The sequence below is a fragment of the Danio rerio genome, chromosome 8 (assembly GCF_049306965.1).
Source record: "Danio rerio strain Tuebingen ecotype United States chromosome 8, GRCz12tu, whole genome shotgun sequence".
Taxonomy (NCBI): domain Eukaryota; kingdom Metazoa; phylum Chordata; class Actinopteri; order Cypriniformes; family Danionidae; genus Danio; species Danio rerio.
In genome coordinates, this window is record NC_133183.1 from 15330148 (window position 1) to 15354477 (window position 24330).

Genomic DNA, 24330 nt, shown 5'->3' on the forward strand with positions numbered 1-24330 from the left:
TTTAAAAAAAAAAAGAAAGGTATTATCATCCCGGTAACCCCTGTTTATTTGTGATACCCACGTTGAAGACAGTGATGTGTTAAAAAGAAACAAAGAAGGGTTTTCCATTTAGAGATGGATCAATTTGTTATCAGTGATGATGTTTGTTCATTTGCAGTATAATCCAAAAATCTCTCCTACCTCTTTACAAATGAAATCCTCCTGTCCTAAGTTATAAGCTACACTGAGCATAGTAGGGCAGGTTGACATATCAAGTTCATATCAATCCAGTAGAAAGTTTGTGATTGCCCTTCAGAAAGATTAAAGTTCAACTCCTTTATCCTTTTTTTAATACCTTTGAAAAGTACAGATTGACGAAGTACATACATGTATTGTTTTCTTCCAACTGCAGATCATTTTCTGGGCTGTCTGTTTTTTTTTAAGATGCTTAGATAAATCATTTTATTTACAGAGCAGTCTTTAGTTGTAGAAGTTATAGTTCTGACATTTGTAAAAAGAAACTGGTTTATACAGTTTCTGTTTATCTTTGTGTTCATTTTCTATCAGTCTAAACATCAAATACGTGGAGCAGGTTGCACTGAGGTATGCAAGTACTGTACATGTTGACAGGCAATTGAAATATTTAATGCAAATTCAGACCAAATCAATCATACACAGATTTGAAACCACTTTGACTATTGTTGATCAATTGTAAAATTACTTCCCAGATTGATTTACAAACACCAGAAACACAAGCTATTGACCATTCTCATGACTTTAATAACATTCAAACTTTCTATTGTTTACTTTTTGTCAAATTATAGACTATTAAATGCTAAGGTAAGACAATTAAACAATAAGTCAACTGTGAACTTTGAAATATCTTCACACACCCTGCTCTTTTGTTCTATTGACATTGGTCTTTGCACATCGCAAATTTGGGTTTTGTATTTCCTCCCACATTACAAAGATCATGTGTGGCAGAAATCTGTGGACTAAAATGATTTCTCTGTAATAGCAAGGGTCAAATTTGTCGACATTTCCTGCTGGAATATTCAAACCAGTAGTTCTTACACCAAAATGGGATGTAGGTTTGAGGCCAGCCTTTTCCAGACACATTCCTATATAAACATCATCAATGGGTAGCAGAATTACAGAGTGTGACATGTTGTAGATCGTTCTGGCTGTGAAGCCAGACAGCAGAAAGCCTCCTCCACCACAATACGGAGGATAACTCTCGGACTTCTGTACCTGAACCGGAACATAGTATTTACTTGAAGGCTTTCTTATAGGTCCTTCATTCTGGATTATGTGTCCAGTAAAGAGATGTCTACTTCCATCATTGTCTTCTTGACCCTGAAGATACTCGATCATGTTAAACGTATTGGCAAAAATGTCATCGTCTCCATTTAAAAGGAATCTGGCGTTCGGGCACCTTCTGTCCATCCACTCTAAGAAAAGGATCTGCTTCAGTGTGAGGTTGAAGAATGAATCATTAAAGTCCCATTGTAAAATGTCCTTGTTCTCATTGTTCTCCAACTTCAGTAGCCTATTCATCCTTCGTTTCTCAAAGCCACTTTTACTTGTACCGATTATAAAGACTCGACGGATCCACACACCTTTGTGCAGTCTCTCTTCAGCCCATGTTTTCCGCAGAACTTCTCTGCGATCGTAATTCTCTGGAGAACTCTTGATGACCAGCAGGAGGAAGACATCTGCAGAGCTTTGAGCTCCACCACACTTATCAGGCACATCGAGAATCATGGGAAAACTCTTACAGTGTTGGTAAAGCAGAAAGTCTTTGATATGATCTGGCAGAGTAGAGAATTCAGGAAGTTTATAAGCTGACATATTCGGCTGACAATGTGAAGATGGTGGTTGAAGAGTTTCAGTACTAGGGAAATCTGTTTGATTAGGAAGCAGTTCTTCTGTTTGTTTCCTCTTTCGATTCACATTATCTTCTTTTGCGTCATTTTTGTTAATAATAATAAACAGGCTCACAACACCTGTTAGAAATAACGCTATCATTTCCACATTCTTCTTCCTCATCTTTGCTCCTGTTTAGGAACAAAGAAAATGTTCAAAGTATTTTAGTCACAAAAACACTAAGGTTCACTCGACAATGACATTACATACAAAAACAGTTTCCTTCATCTCCTGATGTGTTTTTATTTGTTAAATGTGATATTCAACTAGACCTGTTTATATTAAACATTCAGTCTTTGGCCCTCTGACTCTACTGTTTGTTCTAGCAACCCAAAACTGGGTTTGTGTATAAAATTACCAAACCACATCACTGCAGTTCTGAAAGTACCTTCTTCACGTGGGCAAGGCCTCAATAGAGATAAACCAGACTTTTGAAAATGGAGGCACATTTGTGAACATTCACTTCTGATTGATTGTCAAACCACTCGTATGATTACTTGACCTCTGAGTTTCTAGCCTTTTTGAGCCTCTGATTGTGGCTGAGAAAATATTTGCTCTCAAAGTGATCTCCTTCTGTTTTATTCTGTCCTCAGTATAATATATATTTAAAGAGTAAGAGTTGTTTTCAATCCTAAAGTAATTGGTTTAGGCAGTGTTGCTGGAAAAACAGTACGAAAACCACAAACTAGTAAAACAAGACAGTAAGACCAGTCCTGCAAATACGAATAGAAAGATGAGGCAATAACATTTCTTAAAAATTAGGACTTGTTATTCTTTTTGTTTTAAAGATTATCATTAAAGTTTTAGTCTGGATGAAGAAATAAAACACTGAAGCATAATTTCAATAAAGAGGTATGTAAGACAACACAACAATGTGGGACCCTGAAGGTAATGTATTAATATAAAGTTTACTGTAGTTGTCCCATTTATGACAATAGAGTTGACATGTACCCCAAGTAATTCATTTTTAACATTAAAGAACAATTATCAATAATTAAATGCAACAATAATCAAAATAATATTTGTCATATTCACTTCAATTCATTTTAATTTCACTCATAACTAAAATTCAAATTGAAAGTTTGAAGGAACAAAACTCCTCACCTCTTTTAAGAGCCCCTGAGAGATAAGCAGTTTTGTTTCAAGTTAAGCCAGTGCAGTGTGTCCGATACAAAGGGAATCACTGAATGTTTGTAAGTTTCTGCATAAAAAATATTCCACTTGAGATGTATTTTGCTTTGTACTACTTGAAGGGCTGACCAAGAGCTTTCAAGACCAATCAAATGTCAGTATGTAAATGCTGTTTTCAATTAACGTGAAATACTCGAACAGGTTAAACAACATAACAGTATGTTAGGAAAGGGCTGGACACCTGTAACTCAAGATTAAACACAGTATTATAGATTATCAATTTATTTTCAATTGGTAGTTGATTTGTTATTTGAATTATTGATTCATTATGTTAAAAATATATTACTAAAATTAATAAAAACAAACACAGAGACTCTTTTTACCCGTATAATTTAATTTTGTGCATTTATTAACACTCCAGCCTGTTGCAGCAAAGCTTAAACACTAGGAAAGCATTCATTGAGGATACATTTACTTGACTTAATGGATAGTTAGATTCTTGCTTTAAATTATGATGCATAAGTGTGTGATTACCAGTTCATACTTTCTAGTTTGCTTTGATAACTAGACAAATAGCTGAAATAAAAATAAACAAAAAATGTAAATAATGTTATATTTCCTAGACCCATCATTTACATTTTTAGTACCTCACCTGGTATCAGGAGCCTTAAGTTGTAATTAAGTTTTTGTATTTATTCGTTTTCATGAATTGCCACAGTTAAACACTAAACACAATAGGAACATCATATAATTTGTGTTTTAACAGAAAGTGTAATGGATGATCTACACTTGAAAATTTTGCCTGTGTTAAATCCACATTCTGACCACACTGGTTAAAATGTCAAGGTTGCAACTGTTTTAATGGTATTTTTAGTACTCCTGTGATGGTTCCTTTTTTTTTTTGCAGCAGCAGCAGCAGCAGTAAAAAAGTCACCCAAAGAAATTGAATAGCCTGAGGTTGAGTAAATAAAATAACTTTTAATGTTAACACTCAACATTGTTTTGTTGAACATTAATTTAATGAGGTGTTGTAGGTGCCTATTATACAGCCACACTACTTAATGATCATTAAATTCACTCATAGCACAGAGAGCTTAGCAAGGGCAAAGCTGACTTAAATTCTTTATGGTCAATGCGTTGCAGTAGTCAGTGAAATGAATGATTGATTGAGGAAACTAACCCTTATCTACTAAAATAAAATTATTTTATTTTAAAAATAAAAAATCTGCTGCGCTGTCTGATTACTTATGACCAGTCAACATTTTTATTGCGTGACTATAAAACAGGTTACTTCCCCCTTCCCTTTATGGGTGATGATGATTAACTAAAACTGATTGCATTCTTCTCCTCCTTTAGGCATTTGTTGGCAAGAAAACATACCAGCCCTATGTGGTTTGTCACCTGCTCTTTATTTATGAAGCTGCAAAACGTGTAATCAACCATTGCCCATTTTACACATTCATCTTGTAATGTTTCAATACTTGGGGTTTCAGTACCACTTTTGAACTTATCCCCTTTTGAAGATGAACCTTTTATTCATTTCTCGGTGAATATAGCCAGTGTCATGATCACCAGCGATCTAGTAGATATTTTGGAGGACACTAGATGGGACAATGTTATATATTTCCACTGTTTATGCACAGACCTACATGTTGTACTTCGAGCCTTTTGCTGCGTCTCACACATGAGCACCGTGTTTTTTAGATGAAGTTTCAAGATAAAGTATTTATATTTACATGAAGCGCTGGTCAACAATGTCAGTTTTAAAGCAGTGGAGCAATCATAAAAATAAAGAGGAGCAAGTTGGCATAACAACGGTTTTATTTGTTGGCAACATGGCAGAGATTCTTTTTTAAAAAGCACATGTGCTTGCTACCATGAGAAGTGGCCATATGAGAAGTTCCACTCTTCATATTTATTATCACAATCCACAATCCTTCATAATAAATCTTCATAATTAAATTATTTATAGCGCTTCATTTCTATAACAATCTAACTTAACTTTTTAAAACAGTAAATAACAGTAAAATTTAAAAGTGGTATTATACCCCCTTTATCTATAGCTGTTACTATAGGATTAAAAGTAGGAACACACGCCACAATAATATCTTGGAACAAAAACATTTCATCCCTGAGATTAAATTTGCTGACTGCAATAAGAAACTGAAGACACAAAATAAAAGTTAGACAAACATTTTATATAGTAGTTGCAAATTAAATAGTCCAGAACAGACAATAGGGTTATTAAAAATCTGAGTGAAATATTTGAAAGGAGTCTCACAATATGCTATGAAGTGTCCTCCAATAAGATATGGGTTAGAAGATAATCGCATCAAATAAGACTTTGTTTGTATTGTTTATATGGATCAATGTTATTTTTTATTAAATTTATTAAATGCTCTCCATCCATTAAAAAGATTATTTCTATCAATAGCAAAAATAGAAAGTTTCTTTGTGTGTAATATGACACAAACAACAAAAAAACAAAGGTTCTAATGTTGTGTCATTGATTTTGAAAAGTTATAAAGTGATTTGCATATAATGCACCATTCTGCCACACCCAGTGGTAATGTGTGGTAACTGTTCTGAATATTTCAGAAATGTTGAGAATTTTTGCCTGTGCCACAGCTTGTGTAAAGATTGTGTAAAGCCTACTGACAGTGGACTGACAGTCAAACCAAAAGAACATAGGGAGAACAAAAGGAATGAAGCACAACATGTTTATCAAAACAAATAATGAAAGAAGAACTGACTACTGTACTGTATGTGTTATTTCACTCGTACTTCACTGTAAGAAATGCATGTGTACAATAAGAAAAAAAAACAACGCAAAACTTATTCTGGTGAAATAATTACTAATCAGCTACAGTTTTGCCTGTCTAAACTTCCAAGAGCTTGATGTAATAATCACTAGAAAAGGTTAATCTTTTCTGCCTGCATGACATGGTAGTATGTTTATTTTTGTAATTGGGACAACACATTTTGGGGGTGATGGACTGAATGTGTTTTTGCTAAGTTCTGGGAAATCATCCAGGGGCAGTGGTTCATCTGTTTGTCTTATGTATTATACAGCATAAACCCTACATCACAATGCACCATAGACAGAGAAAGCAATCATCATTTGCTTAATTTCTGTTTTATTTATTTACTTAAATATATATAACCGTGTGTGTGTGTATATATGTATTAGGGCTGTAACGATACACCAAACCCACGATTCGGTTCGTATCACGATTTTTCACCCACGATTCGGTTCGTATCACGAATTTTTTTTTTTTTTTTTTCGTGTGGGGTGGGAAAATTTTTTTTTAAAACTATTTTTTATTAAATAACATTTGAAAAATCTTTATAAACTAAACATCAAAGAACAATATTAACTATGCAAATTATTAACAATATAAATAGCCATATATAAAATAAATAAATAGCCAAAGCTATATCACTTCTGTTTTCTTTGTAACAAAATACAGTTGAAAAACCAAACAGAACTAAACTCCATTGTGTAGATGGTTCAAGCATGTTGAAAATTATTTTTCAATCAAGTTCTCTTACATAGAAAAAGTAAATTAAATAGCTACTAGGGATGCTCATTTCGTTAATTTTGCTAACCGACAACCGCCGCTCATTAATCGGTTATTAACGGTTAACTGGTCAGATTACTATTAATTTTATATTAAACAAATTGACGTGTCTATTTTGTGTCTGACACATTAAATATTGCATTTTAAAATACTGATTTATTTTTATATATTAATAGCGGAACAGAACAACAGAGCATCTTCACGCACCTGCAGTGTTTAGCACAGAAGAGCAGAATAATCTAAATAAAATGAATAAAATAAATAGGACTGCCCTAAATTATTTTGACTTAAATAATTAATTTATATTACAAAACGAAAATACTGACTGATTATTTTTAATAACCGGCATAGGCTTTTTTTTTCCAATCATGTTTTTTTCTTCCATCAAATAAAAATAGCTGAATTCCTCAAATTGCTCGCTTCACGGAAATATGCATTTATTTAATGCCCCGCTGTTATTATTATAATCACAAAACCTTTTACATTTTTAATAGAAATCATTATTTTAAAGAATATTTCCTGATATAGCCTATGGTTTCCTCTCTCCCTTGCGTTTCAAGTGCGCGCGCTGCGTGATGAAAAGACAGCAACAACGCGCGCATATGTAGACTTTTTGTAAACAGTTTTGTTGTTTAAATATGATATTGTATTAATCTGTGTACATGCTTTAAGCTGTAAAATAAAAAGTAAAGCCTATTTGTTGTGTTTATTACGCAGATCCAGGTCAACATAAGCGCTGGTTAAGCATCAACAGGTCTGTATCAAACAGCAATATTCTTCTTCCATTTTGCTTCTTTGGCAAATGTGTCTGTAGGCACGGGTTATACGTTATCGTCCCGCAAATTAAGTATGCCTTGCAGTTAAACAAGTGGCCGAAAACAAGGCGCACCTCACTGCCTTTATGTTGACAAGGAAAAAAGAAGAGGCGCGGTCCTCTTATGAAACGACTGAATCAGCTGGGTATCGATTGTGCAAAATTGTTGCTGTCTGTGTTGTTACAATTGTAATATTTAATAATATTTTGATATTCAAGATTTGTATATTCATACAGCTCTGGATAACTTAAAACATCGATTAGACATTCTGAGCGGCGTTAATGCGTCCTGAAGTAAAGCGAAACGGCTATAAACTCTAGCAAGATAGAGTGATTATATGCAGAGCCATATACCTTTATCTCTAAAGTATAACTATAGAAACTGTGTTCATCTTAGCTAAAAGCTTCGTCGAATTTTCTGACATCACGCACCTGTCAGCACTCTCTAAGATTCAAACAGAAATCGCACAGCACGGTTACAGAAAAGTTTGCGCTGTTACCTGACATCTGGTGAATGCCCATCCCTCTCTGCGCAGCCACATTACCAGTGTGAGCAAATCATTGTATATGCGCTGAAAATCCGTCCGCTTTGACAGCATTGGCAATGTTTCTGGCGTTGTCGGTTGTCAAGCGGGGTTAAGTTGGTTTTGTTTTTGATTTTCTTGACACATTCAGACGGTCCCTTACTAAGAGCTCCGTGCGAGCTCTCCCGGCTAAATATTGCGAGGGCTTAAACCAGGGGTCTCAAACTCAATTTACCTGGGGGCCGCAGGAGGCAAAGTCTGGGTGAGGCTGGGCCGCATAAGGGATTTCACAAAAAAAAGTCCTCAAATGTCATTATTAACATTTTAAATTATTTCTTCTGAACATGAAGTGTCCTGAACATTAATAGAACATTGAGTGAAGATTATGAACGGTTCTTCTGAACATGGCATCTTTTGCCTACTTGACAGCGCTTCTCACAAATCTGAACCACATTTGGCTTTAGAGCGGAAGCAGTTGAGACCCTCAAGGCTGATTTATACTTCTGCGTCAAACGTCGGCGTATGCTACGGTGCTGACGCATAGCCCTTCGCCGTGGCCATCGCCGTCACTGACGTGCACCTCTCAAAAAATGTAACTACACGTCGCAACGACGCGTAGCGTAAGCTCTGTGATTGGTCGGCTTGGTAGCGCTGACGAGTCTGGGCGGGGCCGAGAGCCGCACGAATGGCGCGAGCGATTGTTTACAAGTGTGGAGTCCCGTGAAGGAGCTCCGGGATGGAAAGTTTTGTTTTGTGTTTACCTCATAGTTAAAGTTGTTGCACGTCCGCCGGTTCCTGCCTTAAAATGAGCGAGTTTGAGCCACTTGTACATCCCGGAAGTGTTCAGGAAAAGCAAAAAAGCAGAGAAGAAACTCGACACAGAGGAACATTAACACCTCACTGCCCACTAGCGTTTCGGAAGTGTTAATGCAGACCGACAGAGACAGCACGCAGAAGTATAAATGCACAGCCACGCGCGTTGCCTGCGCCGTGGGTTACGCCGGTCACTTGACGCAGAAGTATAAACACTTCCCGCCCGTCACAGCGTCTAACAAAGGGGTGGGGTGCGTGGTGACGTCAACGGCACCCCCGCCCCTTTGTTTACACGGCGGGCGGGGAATGCCAGTGGCCGCTGTGTACGGATAGAATCAGCGGAGCGGGGAGCGCTCTTTCTCCCCGCTCGCTGATTCTGTCAGTGTACAGCGGTCGGCGCGGGCCACAAAATATTGCACTGAGGGCCGCAAATGGCCCGCGGGCCGCGAGTTTGAGACCCCTGGCTTAAACGGAGCAGTGCTTGTAATGTCGAACGAAAAAAAGTGTTAATTAGCTCAACTTTTGCAGGCACGCGTGACGTTATTGGAAAGGTAGTCACGGGGTGTGTTGCGATTCTCCCTTATCACACCGCGACACATGATCGTAGATCTGAGTGTCGCGATTTCGATTTTATATTGTGTATCGTTACAGCCCTAATATGTATGTATGTATGTATCTGTGTATGTATTAAGGGTGGAGCCGAACCCGAATACGGTATTCGGAAAGGCACGAATAGCGTGTTTTTACGAATACTTATTTCGAACAAATACTTGAAAAATTATTTGTATTCGGGAGCAAGAAAAACACTATATCAAAAAGCAGCGTTTCCTCATGAGACCACAGTGCATGCCCGCGTGAGTGAGTGAGTGAGTGAGTGAGAGAGAGAGAGAGAGAGAGAGAGAGAGAGAAAGAGAGAGACGCACTCAGTCGGAGGGCGGGGCGGAGGTAAAAGCGGTCTCGCACAAGCTTCTCCACAGATACAGAAAGAAGGCTCGGCTGAGCGAAAAAAATACTACACTGCATCACTATTTTTGTTAAATAGATTTTTGTACCTTAATTGGGTTCCAGATGCAGTTTATAAACTTGTAGCGGAGTTTGTTCCGGATATTACATTGGGTGCTCTCTGTTTACGCAACGTTAGCTCTGTTAGCGCGGTAATTTAGACAATAGACTGTTGACAGAGTAACGTTAACGTTCTTTTATAAAGGTTAAAACGATGCTTGTGCAGTTGTGTCGAATAGTATGCACCTATGGAAGTTATATGGTACGTCTACATTACTGTCTTTTGCAGACAGCAAGATATATGCTATAGGCTAGTTAACCTTAGCATAGCTTCCCGTCACTTTTTATTAACTTGAAACTCCTCAAATACATTTGGGCACCCGAATAGAAAAAGAGGGAGACTGCTTCTGAGCTATTTCTTGGTCCTCCACCAGTCAAAAAAAAAAAAAAACTTGATGTTCTTTGTGGAAGAATTTTACAGTCAGTGGTGCTGCAGATAAAACAAAGTGATACTGTATAATGTGTGCAAAAGTGAAATCAGCAGAGACAGAGATATTAAACATCTGTCAACATCTTCTATGCATAATCATTCATTTCTTTTCGGCTTAGTCCCTTTATCAATCTGGGGTTGCCACAGTGGAATGAACCACCAATTTATCCAGCATATGATTTACGCAGTGGCTGCCCTTCCAGCTGCTACCCAGCACTGGGAAACATCCATACACTCTTTCACACACATACAATACGGACAATTTAGCTTACCCAATTCACCTGTATTGCATGTGTTTGGACTGTGGGGGAAACCGGAGCACCCGGAGGAAACCCACGCCAACATGGGGAGAACCCAGTCAGGGCTCGAACCAGCAACCTTCTTGCTGTGAGGCGACAGTGCTACTCACTGTGCCACCGCGCAACCTTCTATGTAATGTATTATCACATGCACTAAAAGCATCCTCTCCTGATACTGTCTGTGAACCCCCCACAAGCATCAATCCCCTCAATCAGCACAGCTATGTTCTGCTAAATCCTCCACAAGCACCAAACCATCAACACAGCCACATTCTGCCCCAGCAAGTCAGTTTCAAACATAAAAACAAAAAAACCAAACAAACTTTGTGTCTGTTTTGTGGCAGGCATATAAAAATAGCAGGGCTGTATCTTTTAGTATTATATAGAATACTTTTGTTCTGCCAGATCCCACAGGCAGGGTTTTATTTAGATTTATTTAGTTAATTTTAGTTTTTGAAATTCTGTCCATTGGAAAAAAGTTTTTTCTGAAGAAGAACAGTTTTTTTGAAGTATTATTTGTTTTTATTCTGTCTATTCAGTGTCCTTCAACAAGAACGGTGGTGGTGGGGTTCATAATATTCACAATGGTATTTTATTAGTTGTTGGTTTAACCATGGATGAGATAATGGCTTCTATGTTATCTTTTCAATGACATTTCTTGTCACATGTTCAAAAACAACAACCAATATTGCATGTCTATAATTTATATAATGGGTAAAATTAAACAATACTTTCACTATAACGTAAATTAGAAGTGTAACAGAAAAAATATATATTTTTGCGCCATTTTGAATTTTACTCGAATACAAATACAAATACTTTTCCCCCCTCAACTATATATATAGCTTCATAAATAAAGAGCAGGTGACAAACCACATAGAACTGGTATGTTTTCTCGCCAACAAATGTCTAAAGGAGGAGCAAAATGCAATCAGTTTCGGTAAATCATCACCAGCTACTACATCGCTGGTGATCATGACAGCCAATAATCTTTGATGCATTAAAACAAAACTATTTTATTAAACAGTTATTTTCATTAAAAAAGAGAGTTTGGCCACCTAACATCTTTAGTGATAGAGAAAGATAATACATACATATATATATATATATATATATATATATATATATATATATATATATATATATATATATATATATATATATATATATATATATATATATAAAGTGAATAAATATATATGTATATATTTATATATATATTTATATATATATATATATATATATATATATATATATATATATATATATATATATATATATATATATTTATATATATATATATATATATATATATATATATATATATATATATATATATATATATATATATAAAGTGAATAAATAAAACACAGAAATTAAGCAAATAATGATTGCTTTCTCTGTCTATGGTGCATTGTGATGTAGGGTTTATGCTGTATAATACATAAGACAAACAGATGAACCACTGCCCCTGGATGATTTCCCAGAACTTAGCAAAAACACATTCAGTCCATCATCCCCAAAATGTGTTGTCCCAATTACAAAAATAAACATACTACCATGTCATGCAGGCAGAAAAGATTAACCTTTTCTAGTGATTATTACATCAAGCTCTTGGGAGTTTGGACAGGCAAAACTGTAGCTGATTAGTATCTATTTCACCAAAATAAGTTTTGCGTTGTTTTTTTTTCTTATTGTACACATGCATTTCTTACAGTGAAGTACGAGTGAAATAACACATACAGTACAGTAGTCAGTTCTTCTTTCATTATTTGTTTTGATAAACATGTTGTGTTTCATTCCTTTTGTTCTCCCTATGTTCTTTTGGTTTGACTGTCAGTCCACTGTCAATAGGCTTTACACAATCTTTACACAAGCTGTGGCACAGGCAAAAATTCTCAACATTTCTGAAATATTCAGAACAGTTACCACACATTACCACTGGGTGTGGCAGAATGGTGCATTATATGCAAATCACTTTATAACTTTTCAAAATCAATGACACAACATTAGAACTTTTGTTTTTTGTTGTTTGTGTCATATTACACACAAAAGAACTTTCTATTTTTGCTATTGATAGAAATAATCTTTCTAATAGATGAAGAGCATTTAATAAATTTACTAAAAAATAACATTAATCCATATAAAAAATACAAACTCTTATTAGAGGACTCTTCATAGCACTGTGAGACTTTGTACAAATATTTCACTAAGATTTTTAATAACAACTTTGATTGTTCTGGACTATTTAATTTGCAACTGCTTCATAAAATGTTTGTCTGATTTTTAACTTGTTTCTTCAGTTTCCTATTGCAGTCACCAGATTTAGGGCTCTATTTTGAAAGTCCATGCGCAAATTGCAAAACGCAGGCCACAAAAGCATTAAGTGCGTGTCTGAATCCACTTGTGCTATTTTAAGGATGGAAAAATCTGCTTTGCGCCGTGGCGCATGTTCTTATAGGGTTGAGCTTTGAGAGGTGTGCTTTGAGAATAAACCAATCTCTCATCTCCCATTACCTTGAGAATAAACCAATCTCTCATCTCCCATTACCTTTAAGTGTCAGTTGCGTCGCACCATAGCGTATTTGCTATTAACCTGACGGACTTCGTAAGTGGAAAAACTGAGCGCTTCACTAACGAGAAAAACAGTTAAACAGAGCATCTACAGCCCTGAGAATGAGTGATGAGCCTCCTCATTGTTTACTTTCACTTTCACTCTCGTGGATAGGGAAATGTGTTGTACGCACAGACATTAACCTATACAAAATTAATTAGTTTATTAAGCGCAAAGATTTGTTTCAAAACTATTTCTAATTTCAGTTCTAATTTCCAGCAGCTTTTTAAAAATATTTCCCAAATTATGTTTAACAGAGCAAGGACATTTTCACAGTATGTCTGATAATAATTTTTCTTCTGGAAAAAATATTTTTTGTTTTATTTTGGCTAAAATAAAAACAGTTTTAATTTTTTAAAAGACATTTTAAGGATGAAATGATTAGCCCCTTTAAGCTATATTTTTCCCGATAGTCTACAGAAAAAACCATTGATATACAATAACTTGCCTCTTACCCTTACCTATCTAGTTAACCTAATTAACCTAGTTAAGCCTTTAAATGTCACTTTAATTTGTACAGAAGTGTCTTGAAAAATATCTAGTAAAATATTATTTACTGTCATCATGGCAAAGATAAAATAAATCGGGTATTAGAAATGAATTATTACAATTATTATGTTTAGAAATGTGTTGAAAAAAAATTCTCTCCATAAACAGAAATTTGGGGGGGCAAAAAAAAAAAAAATTCAAGGGGGCTAATAATTCTGACTTCAACTGTATATATAAGTCTGCATTCGGAAATAGTAGTAAATAAGTAGTAAATAGCAAATAAAGGCAATTTCAAAATCTTTCATATTGCACTTGATTTGTTAGTACTAACTTTATAATGTTGACAAAAAGCACATGATTGTTAATGTTTTGTGCGGTATAGATTGAAATATCCGAGAAAGCCTGTACAGTAAACCATAGATGGAAGTGGAAAAAAGATTGAAATTTGAATGGATTTCAAAGATTTTTTATTTGTCTTGTTTAGGCTACCTGTGATCAGATCGAATAAAACACATCTTTTTACCTGGTGGAAACAAAGCAGCATCAATCGTTTTTATATTGTAGACTCCATCAGATTCATCTACTTTAGCAATCTAAAACAAGCCTGCTTTTGGTGCATGTTCAACATGGGTTATGGGTTAAGACAAATGCTCAATGGGTTATATGCTCAGCTAGTGTTTTTCAGCCAATAATAAGCTTCCAGTGAAAGCTTAATGTGACTATTTTCACTTTCATACCGGTCCTTTTAGAGCATCGATGTTGTAATGTAATTACAATACATTCAGTTAAATAGACTTAAACATTCAGTCAGTAGTTCAAGCGTAAAACGAGATGAGCGCCATCAGGAACAGCAGGTGAGCGCAGAAACTCTATTAAAAATATGGGGTAAAAAAACTCACATTTTAAACTCAATTCCTGGAGGGCCGCAGCCCTGCACAGATGAGTTCTAACCCTACTTAAACACACCTGATCAAACTAATTGAGTCCTTCAGGCTTGTTTGAAACCTACAGGTAAGTGTGTTGGAGCAGGGTTGGAACTAAATTTTGCAGGGCTGCGGCCCTCCAGGAATTGAGTTTGACATCCCTGTTTTAAAGACATGGCGGGGGGGAATGGAATTTAATGCAGTGCTTCTTGTCCGCTCTGAGACCTACTTTATATCGTATAACTATCAGGCAGTGAAGATCACAGATTTTTTTCAGAAATCAAATCTTAAATCTTGGCAGTTTTATAATGGAAAGACAGTTCACTAGAAACTCTCAGGATGGCTGACTAAAATTAAAAGTTTGTGTGCATATACCTCATTAAGAAAATGAATTGACTGAACCAAAAAGGTGTTCAAACTGCACAATAACAAGAAATAATATAGAAAGTGCAGCCAAACACATTAAAAGGAAAGAAGCAACCTGGTTTAAAAATGTAAGGAGTAGATTGCAGATAGGATGTGTTGGAGAGGCGGGGCTTGACATACTTGTCTGTCATTCTCATGATGCAGCAAAAACAGAGCTATGCAGAGAAGCGCCCGCAGCTATGGGAAATGGCCTCATTCTATGTGCATTTGTGTGCTATTGTGTGCGTCTAATGAACTGTGATTACACATTCTTATCAAAAGGACAATCATTCTCATCTCTTTATCTGATGATCGAGTGATTTGGCATTTATACTGAATAGGCAAGACATTCAGAAGTGACGAGGTTAAGCTCAGCTAGAGCACAATCATGATCATATGATTTATGATCATAAGATCGCTAGTGGTATGTGAATTATGTTCTATTAATAAGTGTGTATGTCATTGTGCTTTTATAGTGAGAATGTCAAGTGTTACAAGAAGTCCATTGTTTTAAGCTTATTGCAAGTTTTGAATACTTTCGTTTTTTCACGTGCCGATTTCATTGCATAAAGATTGTAACACTCTTATTATCATGTTTACTACTCTGCTAGTAGACATTGAGTTGTACTTGATGCATATACCCTAACATTGCACTGTGATTAGATGGTGAAACAGACACCTAACTGCCTCATTATTATGAACTTTAAACATTGCAGGCTTCATCCTTACTCACACCAACTGCTTTTCTAGTTTGTCTTAATGCAAAATAATAATAACAACATGTAAAGCATTTGGTAAAACCTTTTAAATGGTTTGTTTTCTTAAAATGATTTAAACTAAATATTATAGATAGACAATTTAGTTTTTAAAACTAAATCTTTTCCTAATTTGACTGCTGGACTTTTCCATGATTGAGAGTTGGGGATACATTTGCGCAGATATAACAAACATTAAACTTTTTTTTTTTTAGACCCTCATCATACAAAATATGATAGAAAATGATGTTATATATGATTTTTAGGTTTAATTAATACTTCTAGGTATTTATTTGGGGGCTCTCAGATGCATTGGGGCCTTAAGCGGCTGCTTATCTTCTTTATTAAATTCTTCTCCTGTATGTATGAACCAATAGACCTCTTATGGTGTTAATGTAGAAATGCACAAGAAGTATAATTGCCCACCTCAGTGAGATACGCGACCTCACTTTAAAGGCTTAGAGGGGCACAGGAATCATCAGGTGAAACCCAATTTTGAATCGTGCCATGCACTCTGTGACTTCGTAATTGAATGTTACTGTAAGTATTGAGCTACAAGGCCCATACTGTTTGGGAGTTTTCACCTGGTTGCAGTGTAGACAAGTGATTTGGTAGTGCCTGCATTGGGCGCTGGGGAAAGTCTAGCCAAACAGCCCAGCCTTTTAATTTTCATTTTGATGCCCTTAACTCACCAACAAGTTTAACGACATGTAAACCCTAATCTGAACCCTAGACATAACAATAGGTTTGCTATTCTCTCTCTACTTCTTTTTAGTTTTTTTATTTCTCTTGACACTCGTTTATTTGAGTGAGGGTTATTTTATTTTATAATGAGTAGTATTATTTAACTTATTTTTTGAGTTACTGTATATTTAATTTACTTTTTGTTGTTTTCTTTTACTTTGACCTGCTCAGAGACCACACTTCTGAGAACCACCAAGGTGACTAAGGCTGCGTCCGAAACCGCCTACTACTCAGTAGGTGCTGCATTTGAATTTAAACGTACTACTCGGTCATTAGAAAAGTACATTCTATACAGTATGAATGTGAAAAGTATGAATATAATTCAGACATACTACATTTGCCATTTTGTCATGGTCATGTGACCTGCCTGAGTCAGTTGTGTAGCTTCACTCCCATTCATGAATTCTCTCGCGGGCATCATAGAATAGTGCAGCGTGCATGTGATGTGCACTCCCGAATCTCGCCGGAAGTAGTAAGTCATCCAGGTACTTCTCACATACTGGACATACTACTCGGCTCGCATACTGATTTTAGCGTACTTTATATGTAGAGAGGTATGCATGATCGAACACCCAATGAGGGGGGAGAGCATGCTCAGAGCCCGGCGGCTAACCAGCAGGCCAATCAGAAATAATAAATAACACCTGTTTATTCTAGTGATTGAGCCGGAGAGACACCCTTCTTAAGGAGAAGAGAAGGAGCAGCCGGGGAGAGGAGAGAGCACACACCTTAACTGCTACACGTGTTGTGCATTGAAAAAAATAAAAGTATATTATTTACCTGATATCGCCGACCCTGTCTTCTTCTTCCCACACAACAACGAACGATATTACATTATAGTATGGAAGTATGCGATTTCGCACACAGCTTAAGCCTTGAGGCCATTATGTAGACATCAGCCATTATCTAGCTCACCTGAAAATTTCCCCTATCAGAACCACTAGGGTGACCTGAATTATTGATTGATAAACTGCCAGCATAGTGCATGATGAAGCCTTGAGGCCATTACGTAGATATCAACTATTATATAGCCACCCTAGTTCAACATCACAGTGTCTGGCTTACAGTGGTTTTAAGAGAACTGACGTCTGGCCCACACATATCCCCTAGCTGACGACACTGTCAGCCTTGTAATATAGCACAGCGCTAAACTTCACTCGAATTTGCATTGGCTCTCTCTCGTGCTCTGTCTCACCTCAGCGATCCGAGAGTTATGTGCACCCAGCTCACTGGGACCAACTGGAGGCCTGGTTAAGTGCCTTAACCCACAACCTCCTGCCCAACCCCGTCACACAGCTGCAGCTGCTAAGCAGAGAACAGCTGAATGCCCGCATTTATCAACTTATGTGCTCTGGCCCAGAGTCACAACCGCAATGAGCTTGCTTAACTCACCGGGACTATCTCACACCTTCTTCTTGCCCATTCAAGCTCGATCGAAAGGGATCTCAACCAACTGGAGCATCAGGCTGAGGAGGCCCAGGACACATGTGAGACTATGAGGGAAAAGGACGCTGACCTTCAGGAGCAAGTGGTTGAACTACAGAGTATCCCTCTACAAGCGGACACCGAACACAGGGAACAACAAGAGAAGAAAGTCAGATATGAACTGAGTGTAAGGCTGCCAGAAGCTGACACACAATTGCTAAGAGCAGAGACTAAACTAAGAGACAGAAAAACTTGGGGCAAGGCCTCCGAAGGCCACCTGCAGAAACCTAATACACTATGCAACAAAAAGACTCACTAAAACGGGGGTGGACCAACCCTGTTCCTGGAGATCTACCCTCCTGCAGATTTCAGTTGCAACCCACATTATCAAGTGCTGGTCAGGTCTTAATTAATTGGTTCAGGTGTGTTTGATCAGGGTTGGTTGGAGCTGAACTCTACAGGAAGGTAGATCTCAAGGAACACTGTTGAGCATCCCTGCTCTAAAAGATGAACTTGACAGAGTTCACCTGGAACTGTCACAAACCTTCGGGATGACTATGCTAATTACTCTCTTTATTCTCTATTTTCACCTGGGGATACTCATCCCGAGGTCCTCAGATTATGCGGAGTCACTGATTGGATCCAAGACCAGCGACGAGATGATCCCAAGGATTCCATATCCGGGACCAGGCCATATCCTGAGCTGCTGCTGCGCTGATGGTCTTGGGAAGTGGAGAACATGTGTCTGATTCCAGCGACGCTCCAGGGTCAGACGAGTCTTCGCTGAGGCCATCTTTCAGCCTCCACCACGGCGACTGAAGCCCTGCACAAGACTTTTGGCCAGCGGAGAAATTAAAATGGTCGTGCCCAACTGAGTCTGGTTCTCTCAAGGTTTTTTTTCTTCACTCCCATCATCAATCCCAACATCGATGAATTTGCTCTTCAGTGTTTGAACTCTCAGTAATGATTAAATCACACTGAACTGAGCTGAACTGAACTGAACTTAAACACTAAAAAACTGAACTACACTGTTCCAGTTACTATGACCATTTTTGTGAAGCTGCTTTGACACAATCTACATTGTAAAAGCGCTATACAAATAAAGCTGAATTGAATTGAACTGAATTGACTTGAAAGAGGAAGTGCTCCTCGACAAGTCTCTAAGCCAAGATTTCACAGTCCAGAGAGGGAGTGAAAGCCCGTTTCTATAAACCTCGCCAGCCAGCATCCCGGAATGCCCATCAGCAGCACGGGGCAAGGGCTCTTACATAGAAGTCTAATCATGTTACACTGATTATTTTTTTATTTTTGTTTCATTGTAGAACCACACATACACTAAGTCTTTAGTATTCAATAAACCCAGTTTGATTAAACTTAATACAATCTCATAATACAATTCTAACCTAACACCCCAACAGGAATAGCCTTTACAAATGAACCCAGCATTGATCCCGTTTTAAAAGTAAATTTTAAGGGTGTTTATCCAGTGTTCAACTCCTTCATCCACGCAAAATCTGCAGATACTGTTCTGTGTATCCTCATATTATACATGCATTTTTTACTGTTTTTATGTGCTTGAGACTTGACAATATTTAGTCCTGATCTCATTCTGCAAATGAAGTGGCATTTAAAGGCCATTTTGCGCCCTCTTGAGGTGGATCACTGACGTTACAGTGAGTAATATTTTAAAATAGTCAATATAAAATTATTTAACTTTAAATAATTGTGTTGCAGCTATTGTTAATATTATCATTTATATATCATAATATATCATATATATTTTAAAATGAGTGACATATATACACATGTGTAGAGAGTACAAGCAACAGCCATGTCTTAACCTTTCATTGTTTTTAAAGGTCACCTAAATGTGTTTGTCATCAGCATAAAATGAAAACCCACCCCCTATTTACACAAAAATGAACTTGGGTAAAATATATATAGCAAAACTAAAATGGGCCAAGATTGGACCCAAATGCCAAAGGTGTAGACTATAGAGGATGAAAAAGCCTGTCCACTGCTAACACAAAACTTCTATTCGACAAATAAGATCTACAGTAGTCTGAACCAATTAACAGGGTTTTTGTGGGGTCTTAAAAAGTCTAAAATTTTAAAACTTAAAATTTAAGGCCTTAATGTGATCGAATGTGACGTCATCGCTGTGTTTGCAGACCTTCGCTGTGTGTGCTCGCCACATGATTTCAGCTGGGGGATTATGTCGTTATTTAAGACAAATGTCGTAAGCGTAGTATTACAAGTCGGGTGATAAAACTGATAAAATGAAATACAGTATAGTTTGACTACAGTAAAGTGTGGTGATTTGTAGATTAATATACCCTATATTGTAAAAAAAAAAAAACTACATTGGGTAATTTGTTTATATTACACTTGTTGTGTTACCATAGCAACTATAGTATTACAACACAATAATTGAAGTACTTTACTATAGCACTGTTCAAAACACTACATGCCAATATAAGTGTTCAGGGGCCCTGTGGAACAGCTTTTCCTCAAAATGAAAGGGATGGAAAAATATCCTCCAAAATCTCATCAACAATGTGGAAGATAGCAGAGACTAAGTCACTTTATTTTAGTTGCCATGATAAAATGAGATTGATAGTGAGATTTATTTGAAGAGTGATTAGTGCAGTAGGCTATAATACCTTATCAAACTTTTACCTATTTTCTATCACAGTTACATTTCTGCTTGCATTAGTTATAATTAAATGTGTTTTATTTTATTAGTATGGTGCGCCTTTTGGATGTTTAATAAATGTTTTGAAATAAAACTATTCTCTGTGTCTTTAAGTGATGGAAAATCTCATCATATAACATACAGCCAAAAGATTTTATGGTATATTAGAATAAAAATGTAATATGTAAGTCTATTTTAGTATTTTGGTTATTGGTTACAAATTGTGTACTTATATAAATCATATCAAAAAGCATGAAAGGAAGAGGGAACAGTTGAGAGCATGCAAGAAAATGTGTGCATGAGCAGTGCATATTTAAGACTGAGAGTGAGAAAATTTGTATGCGAGCAGCGTATTATCTTTGAGAGTTCGCAGGCAGTTTTGACCACAAACAGAGGAAATCGGTTCACGAGCAAAGACATTCGCTTGCTTGTGTTACATGAATGCGCTCTTGACTTGTAATACTGCGCTTATGACATTTGTCAGTGAAATAACACCATAGCGGAGCAAATGGAGTTTTTTGAGACTCGGGTGAACAGTTTGTGCGGCGCCACACTTCATTTAAGTTGAATATGAAACACTTTGAAGAGATTTTGTCTGAAACAAGTATGACTGTACACTAGTGCTGCACGATTAATCATATCGCAATGGCCATGTCAGCCTATGTGATTACATTACAGCAAATCTTGCAATTATATCAAACAAACGAATGCATTTGTGGACGTAACAAGGCATTCAATGAGTCTCGTGTAGCGCTTGTGCTTGTGGTCACAAGACTTTCCGCAGTGCAGTGTGGAGACGGGAGAAAATGGATACAGAACAGACTGACACTGAACTTGTGCCCATAAAAAATGCCACTGTCGTTTGCCGATATTTTGGCTTCAGGATATCGGATACCGAGCAGAAAGAGGTACTACGCAAAATTGCCAAACTACAATTGCTAAATCACGTGGCAACTTGACAAATCAGCACTTGATTGACATATCAGCACCTGAAGCAACTCAGTGAAAAGTATGATGAATGCATGGCGATAAAATCCAAGAGTAGTAATGTAAAAATATTTTTAAAAAATGGGTATTTGTTTTATTTATCTGTACATTTGACCTTTTAATTTTATTTTAAAGTTAATTTATTTCATTTAATGATGACCAATAATTCTTGGCTAGAAATTGCATCAGCAGTGGGAAAGGATTGAAGTTTTTGTAAAAGTTTGGAAAAACCTGAGGGATAAGTTTGTTAAAAACAAAACAAAAAAAGGCCCCCAAAAAAATCTTCAATGATATGACCTAGTTTTGGAAACTTTCCACTCTGTTTATCTGTCTGATTTTACTGTCCGTTTCCTTTGACTGCTCCTCCTGTCATTAAAAAAAATATCTCATTGGTGAATGCGTCAGGTATAAAAGCCTCGTCTGTTTCGTGAGATGCTTAATGTGGCGCCAAGCGAAAGTATAAATCAGCATTAAGATGCTTGTTTGTTTGTTTTTCTGTAGTTCAATGGTGCACCTGTCTTTAGTACTGTTCAATTTGAATACATTTATATTTGTACCACTAATTTTGTGATTTTTGCATTTTCTGTTTATGTGTTCAGTATTCGGGTTTTTGATATTGCGACATAGGTCTTAAATTTTATACTTAATGGTCCTAAAAAGGTCTTAAAAAGTCTTAAATTTGACATTATGATATCTGCAGAAACCCTGAATTAAGAGCTGAACCCTAAATCCTGATTGGAGACTGTGTAGCTGTCGTTAAGTGGATCGTCCTTTAATGTCCTTATTGAACTGAATCAGGTTCTGCTATCTTAGTAATATTCTGAATATATCCCTCAAAGAATTCTCTGATATTTTATTAGATTTCTGTTTATCCTTGTAAAGCAGCCTTGACAAAGTTTGCATCGGATGAAACATTAGATATAAAGGTGACTTGACTTGCAGTGCCCTGTAGGTGACATTGTGAGCATTTTTGTGAGCAATTATATTATATTATATTATATTATATTATATTATATTATATTATATTATATTATATTATATTATATTATATTATATTATATTATAATGTTATAATGCCTGAGTTTTTCAGAGGGCATGCAGGACGGACACCAGGCAGCGCTTCAAACGCACCGGGAAACCTCAGTATATTCTCTCATTCATACACACTCATAAACTAAATTTACACAGTTCACTTATACAGCATGTGGACCATGGGGAAAACTGGAGCACCAGGAGGAAACCCACTCGTACATAGAGAGAACATGCAAACTCCGTACAGAAATGCTAGCCTGTAATCTATTTGAGTTTTAAAGTCCCCCTGATATAGCCTACCCAGTGTACAACAGTAACTTACACACCTGCTAATAATAAAAGCCAATAATAAAACTTCCCGCTACACCATTAACGTCCTCCTTTGCGGTGCCCTTATTCCGAACATGTTTACTCCCTTCGAATTACCCTGAGAATCGATGCTTCAGATGATAAAAAATCCCCCAATTAATCAGTACTCATTAACCATGAATTATCACCCTGGTAACCCGTGTTTATTTATGATACCCAACAAGAAAAAAGGGTTTTTATCGGGATTTTTTTTTTTTTATTTAATAACACTTTTACCTAAATGCTCATATTTCTTCATAATACTGTATGCAGAAACACTAAATCATTTATTTTAGGAGTGTACTTACTGTAAAGAGGTTTAGGTTGACTTTTCCAGTTTTGTTAAAACATTCTTATTTCCAAACTATTTGCACATCCCAAAAATATGTAATCTTCGGTTACTCTCTTAACCTAGACCCCTTTGATTGTAAATTTATTTATAATTTATTGCTTTTTCTGGCTAAATTTTACATGCATAATTGTACATTTTTAAAGAAACACCCTTACTTTTTATTTTCAGAAAGGATTTAGACTTGTTTGTGAACCCCTTAAAGACTAATAATTTTATTTTATGTAAAACTTTTTTCTTGGTGTAAGTCTTTTAAACTTCATTTGTAAGTTTATTTCACAAACTATGTAGCCCTTTTTGTCTTTTTGATCATATGGTGTCTTCGTAATTATTCTTTCTGGCATAATAAAAAAAGAGAAAAGAAATAAGGGTTACAGAGGTACACGTTTTCTATTCAGAGGTTGTTCAATTTGTAATCAGTTGTGAAGTTCATTTACCCAGTTCATTTTCTCCTATTGAACCTTTTAACTCTCTAACTCTTCCTATTTTATAAGTAATAAACTAAATAACTTTAAAGTTCATATAAATCCAGTAGATTTAAAGTCAATTTTTGTCCTTCAGAAAGGCTACAATTCAAATCCCTCAAAAGTTCCTTATACCCCATCATTACCTTATAGCAGAGGTGTCCAAACTCGATTCTTGAGGGCTGGTGTCCTGCTGAATTTAGCTCCAACCTGTTTTAACGCACCTGCCAGGAAGTTTCTAGTATATCTATAAGAGCTTGATTAGCTGGTTCAGGTTTGTTTGATTAGGGCTGGATCTAAACTTTCCAGGACTGAGTTTGGACACCCCTGCCTTTTGGGATTAAAATTTTGATGCAGTTCCTTTTCTGGGCTGCTGTTGAGCAAGTGAGCAAATGTGATGCTTTGACAAATTTGTTTATTTACAAAGCAGTCTTAGGCCGTAGAAGTTATTATTCTGACATATTTTAACAGAACTGGTTTTGCAATACAGAAAATACTAGATCATGATCTGAGATGTGTAAAACAACATTAAAAAGCACCA

General features: G+C 36.4%; 1 protein-coding gene and 1 long non-coding RNA gene across 18 annotated transcripts in view; one reads left to right on the top strand and one right to left on the bottom strand.

The window, feature by feature from the left end:
• si:ch211-126g16.8 overlaps nucleotides 1-24330 on the top strand; it is a 103321-nt gene that overhangs the window by 52945 nt on the left and 26046 nt on the right. For 4 of the 16 annotated variants that reach the window (XR_012384163.1, XR_012384169.1, XR_012384158.1 and 1 more), the window contains one exon: nucleotides 7335-7371. The exons of the other annotated variants lie outside the window; for them this stretch is intronic. This is a non-coding gene — a long non-coding RNA (si:ch211-126g16.8). The remainder of the gene's footprint in view (nucleotides 1-7334; nucleotides 7372-24330) is intronic. 16 annotated transcript variants of the gene reach the window in all.
• b3gnt3.2 (UDP-GlcNAc:betaGal beta-1,3-N-acetylglucosaminyltransferase 3, tendem duplicate 2) lies at nucleotides 330-24006 on the bottom strand. Of its 2 annotated transcripts, none has more exons than XM_073908940.1 (2): nucleotides 23936-24006; nucleotides 330-2036 (listed from the first exon to the last, which is right to left on the bottom strand). In XM_073908940.1, the coding sequence occupies exon 2, from the start codon at nucleotides 2026-2028 to the stop codon at nucleotides 865-867; it is 1164 nt and encodes a 387-aa protein (XP_073765041.1). In that variant the 5' UTR covers nucleotides 2029-2036; nucleotides 23936-24006; the 3' UTR covers nucleotides 330-864. The 2 variants fall into 2 exon arrangements, with proteins under 2 accessions (XP_073765041.1, NP_001122024.1); NM_001128552.1 differs by lacking the exon at nucleotides 23936-24006 and adding an exon at nucleotides 3010-3098 and having other exon boundaries at nucleotides 865-2036.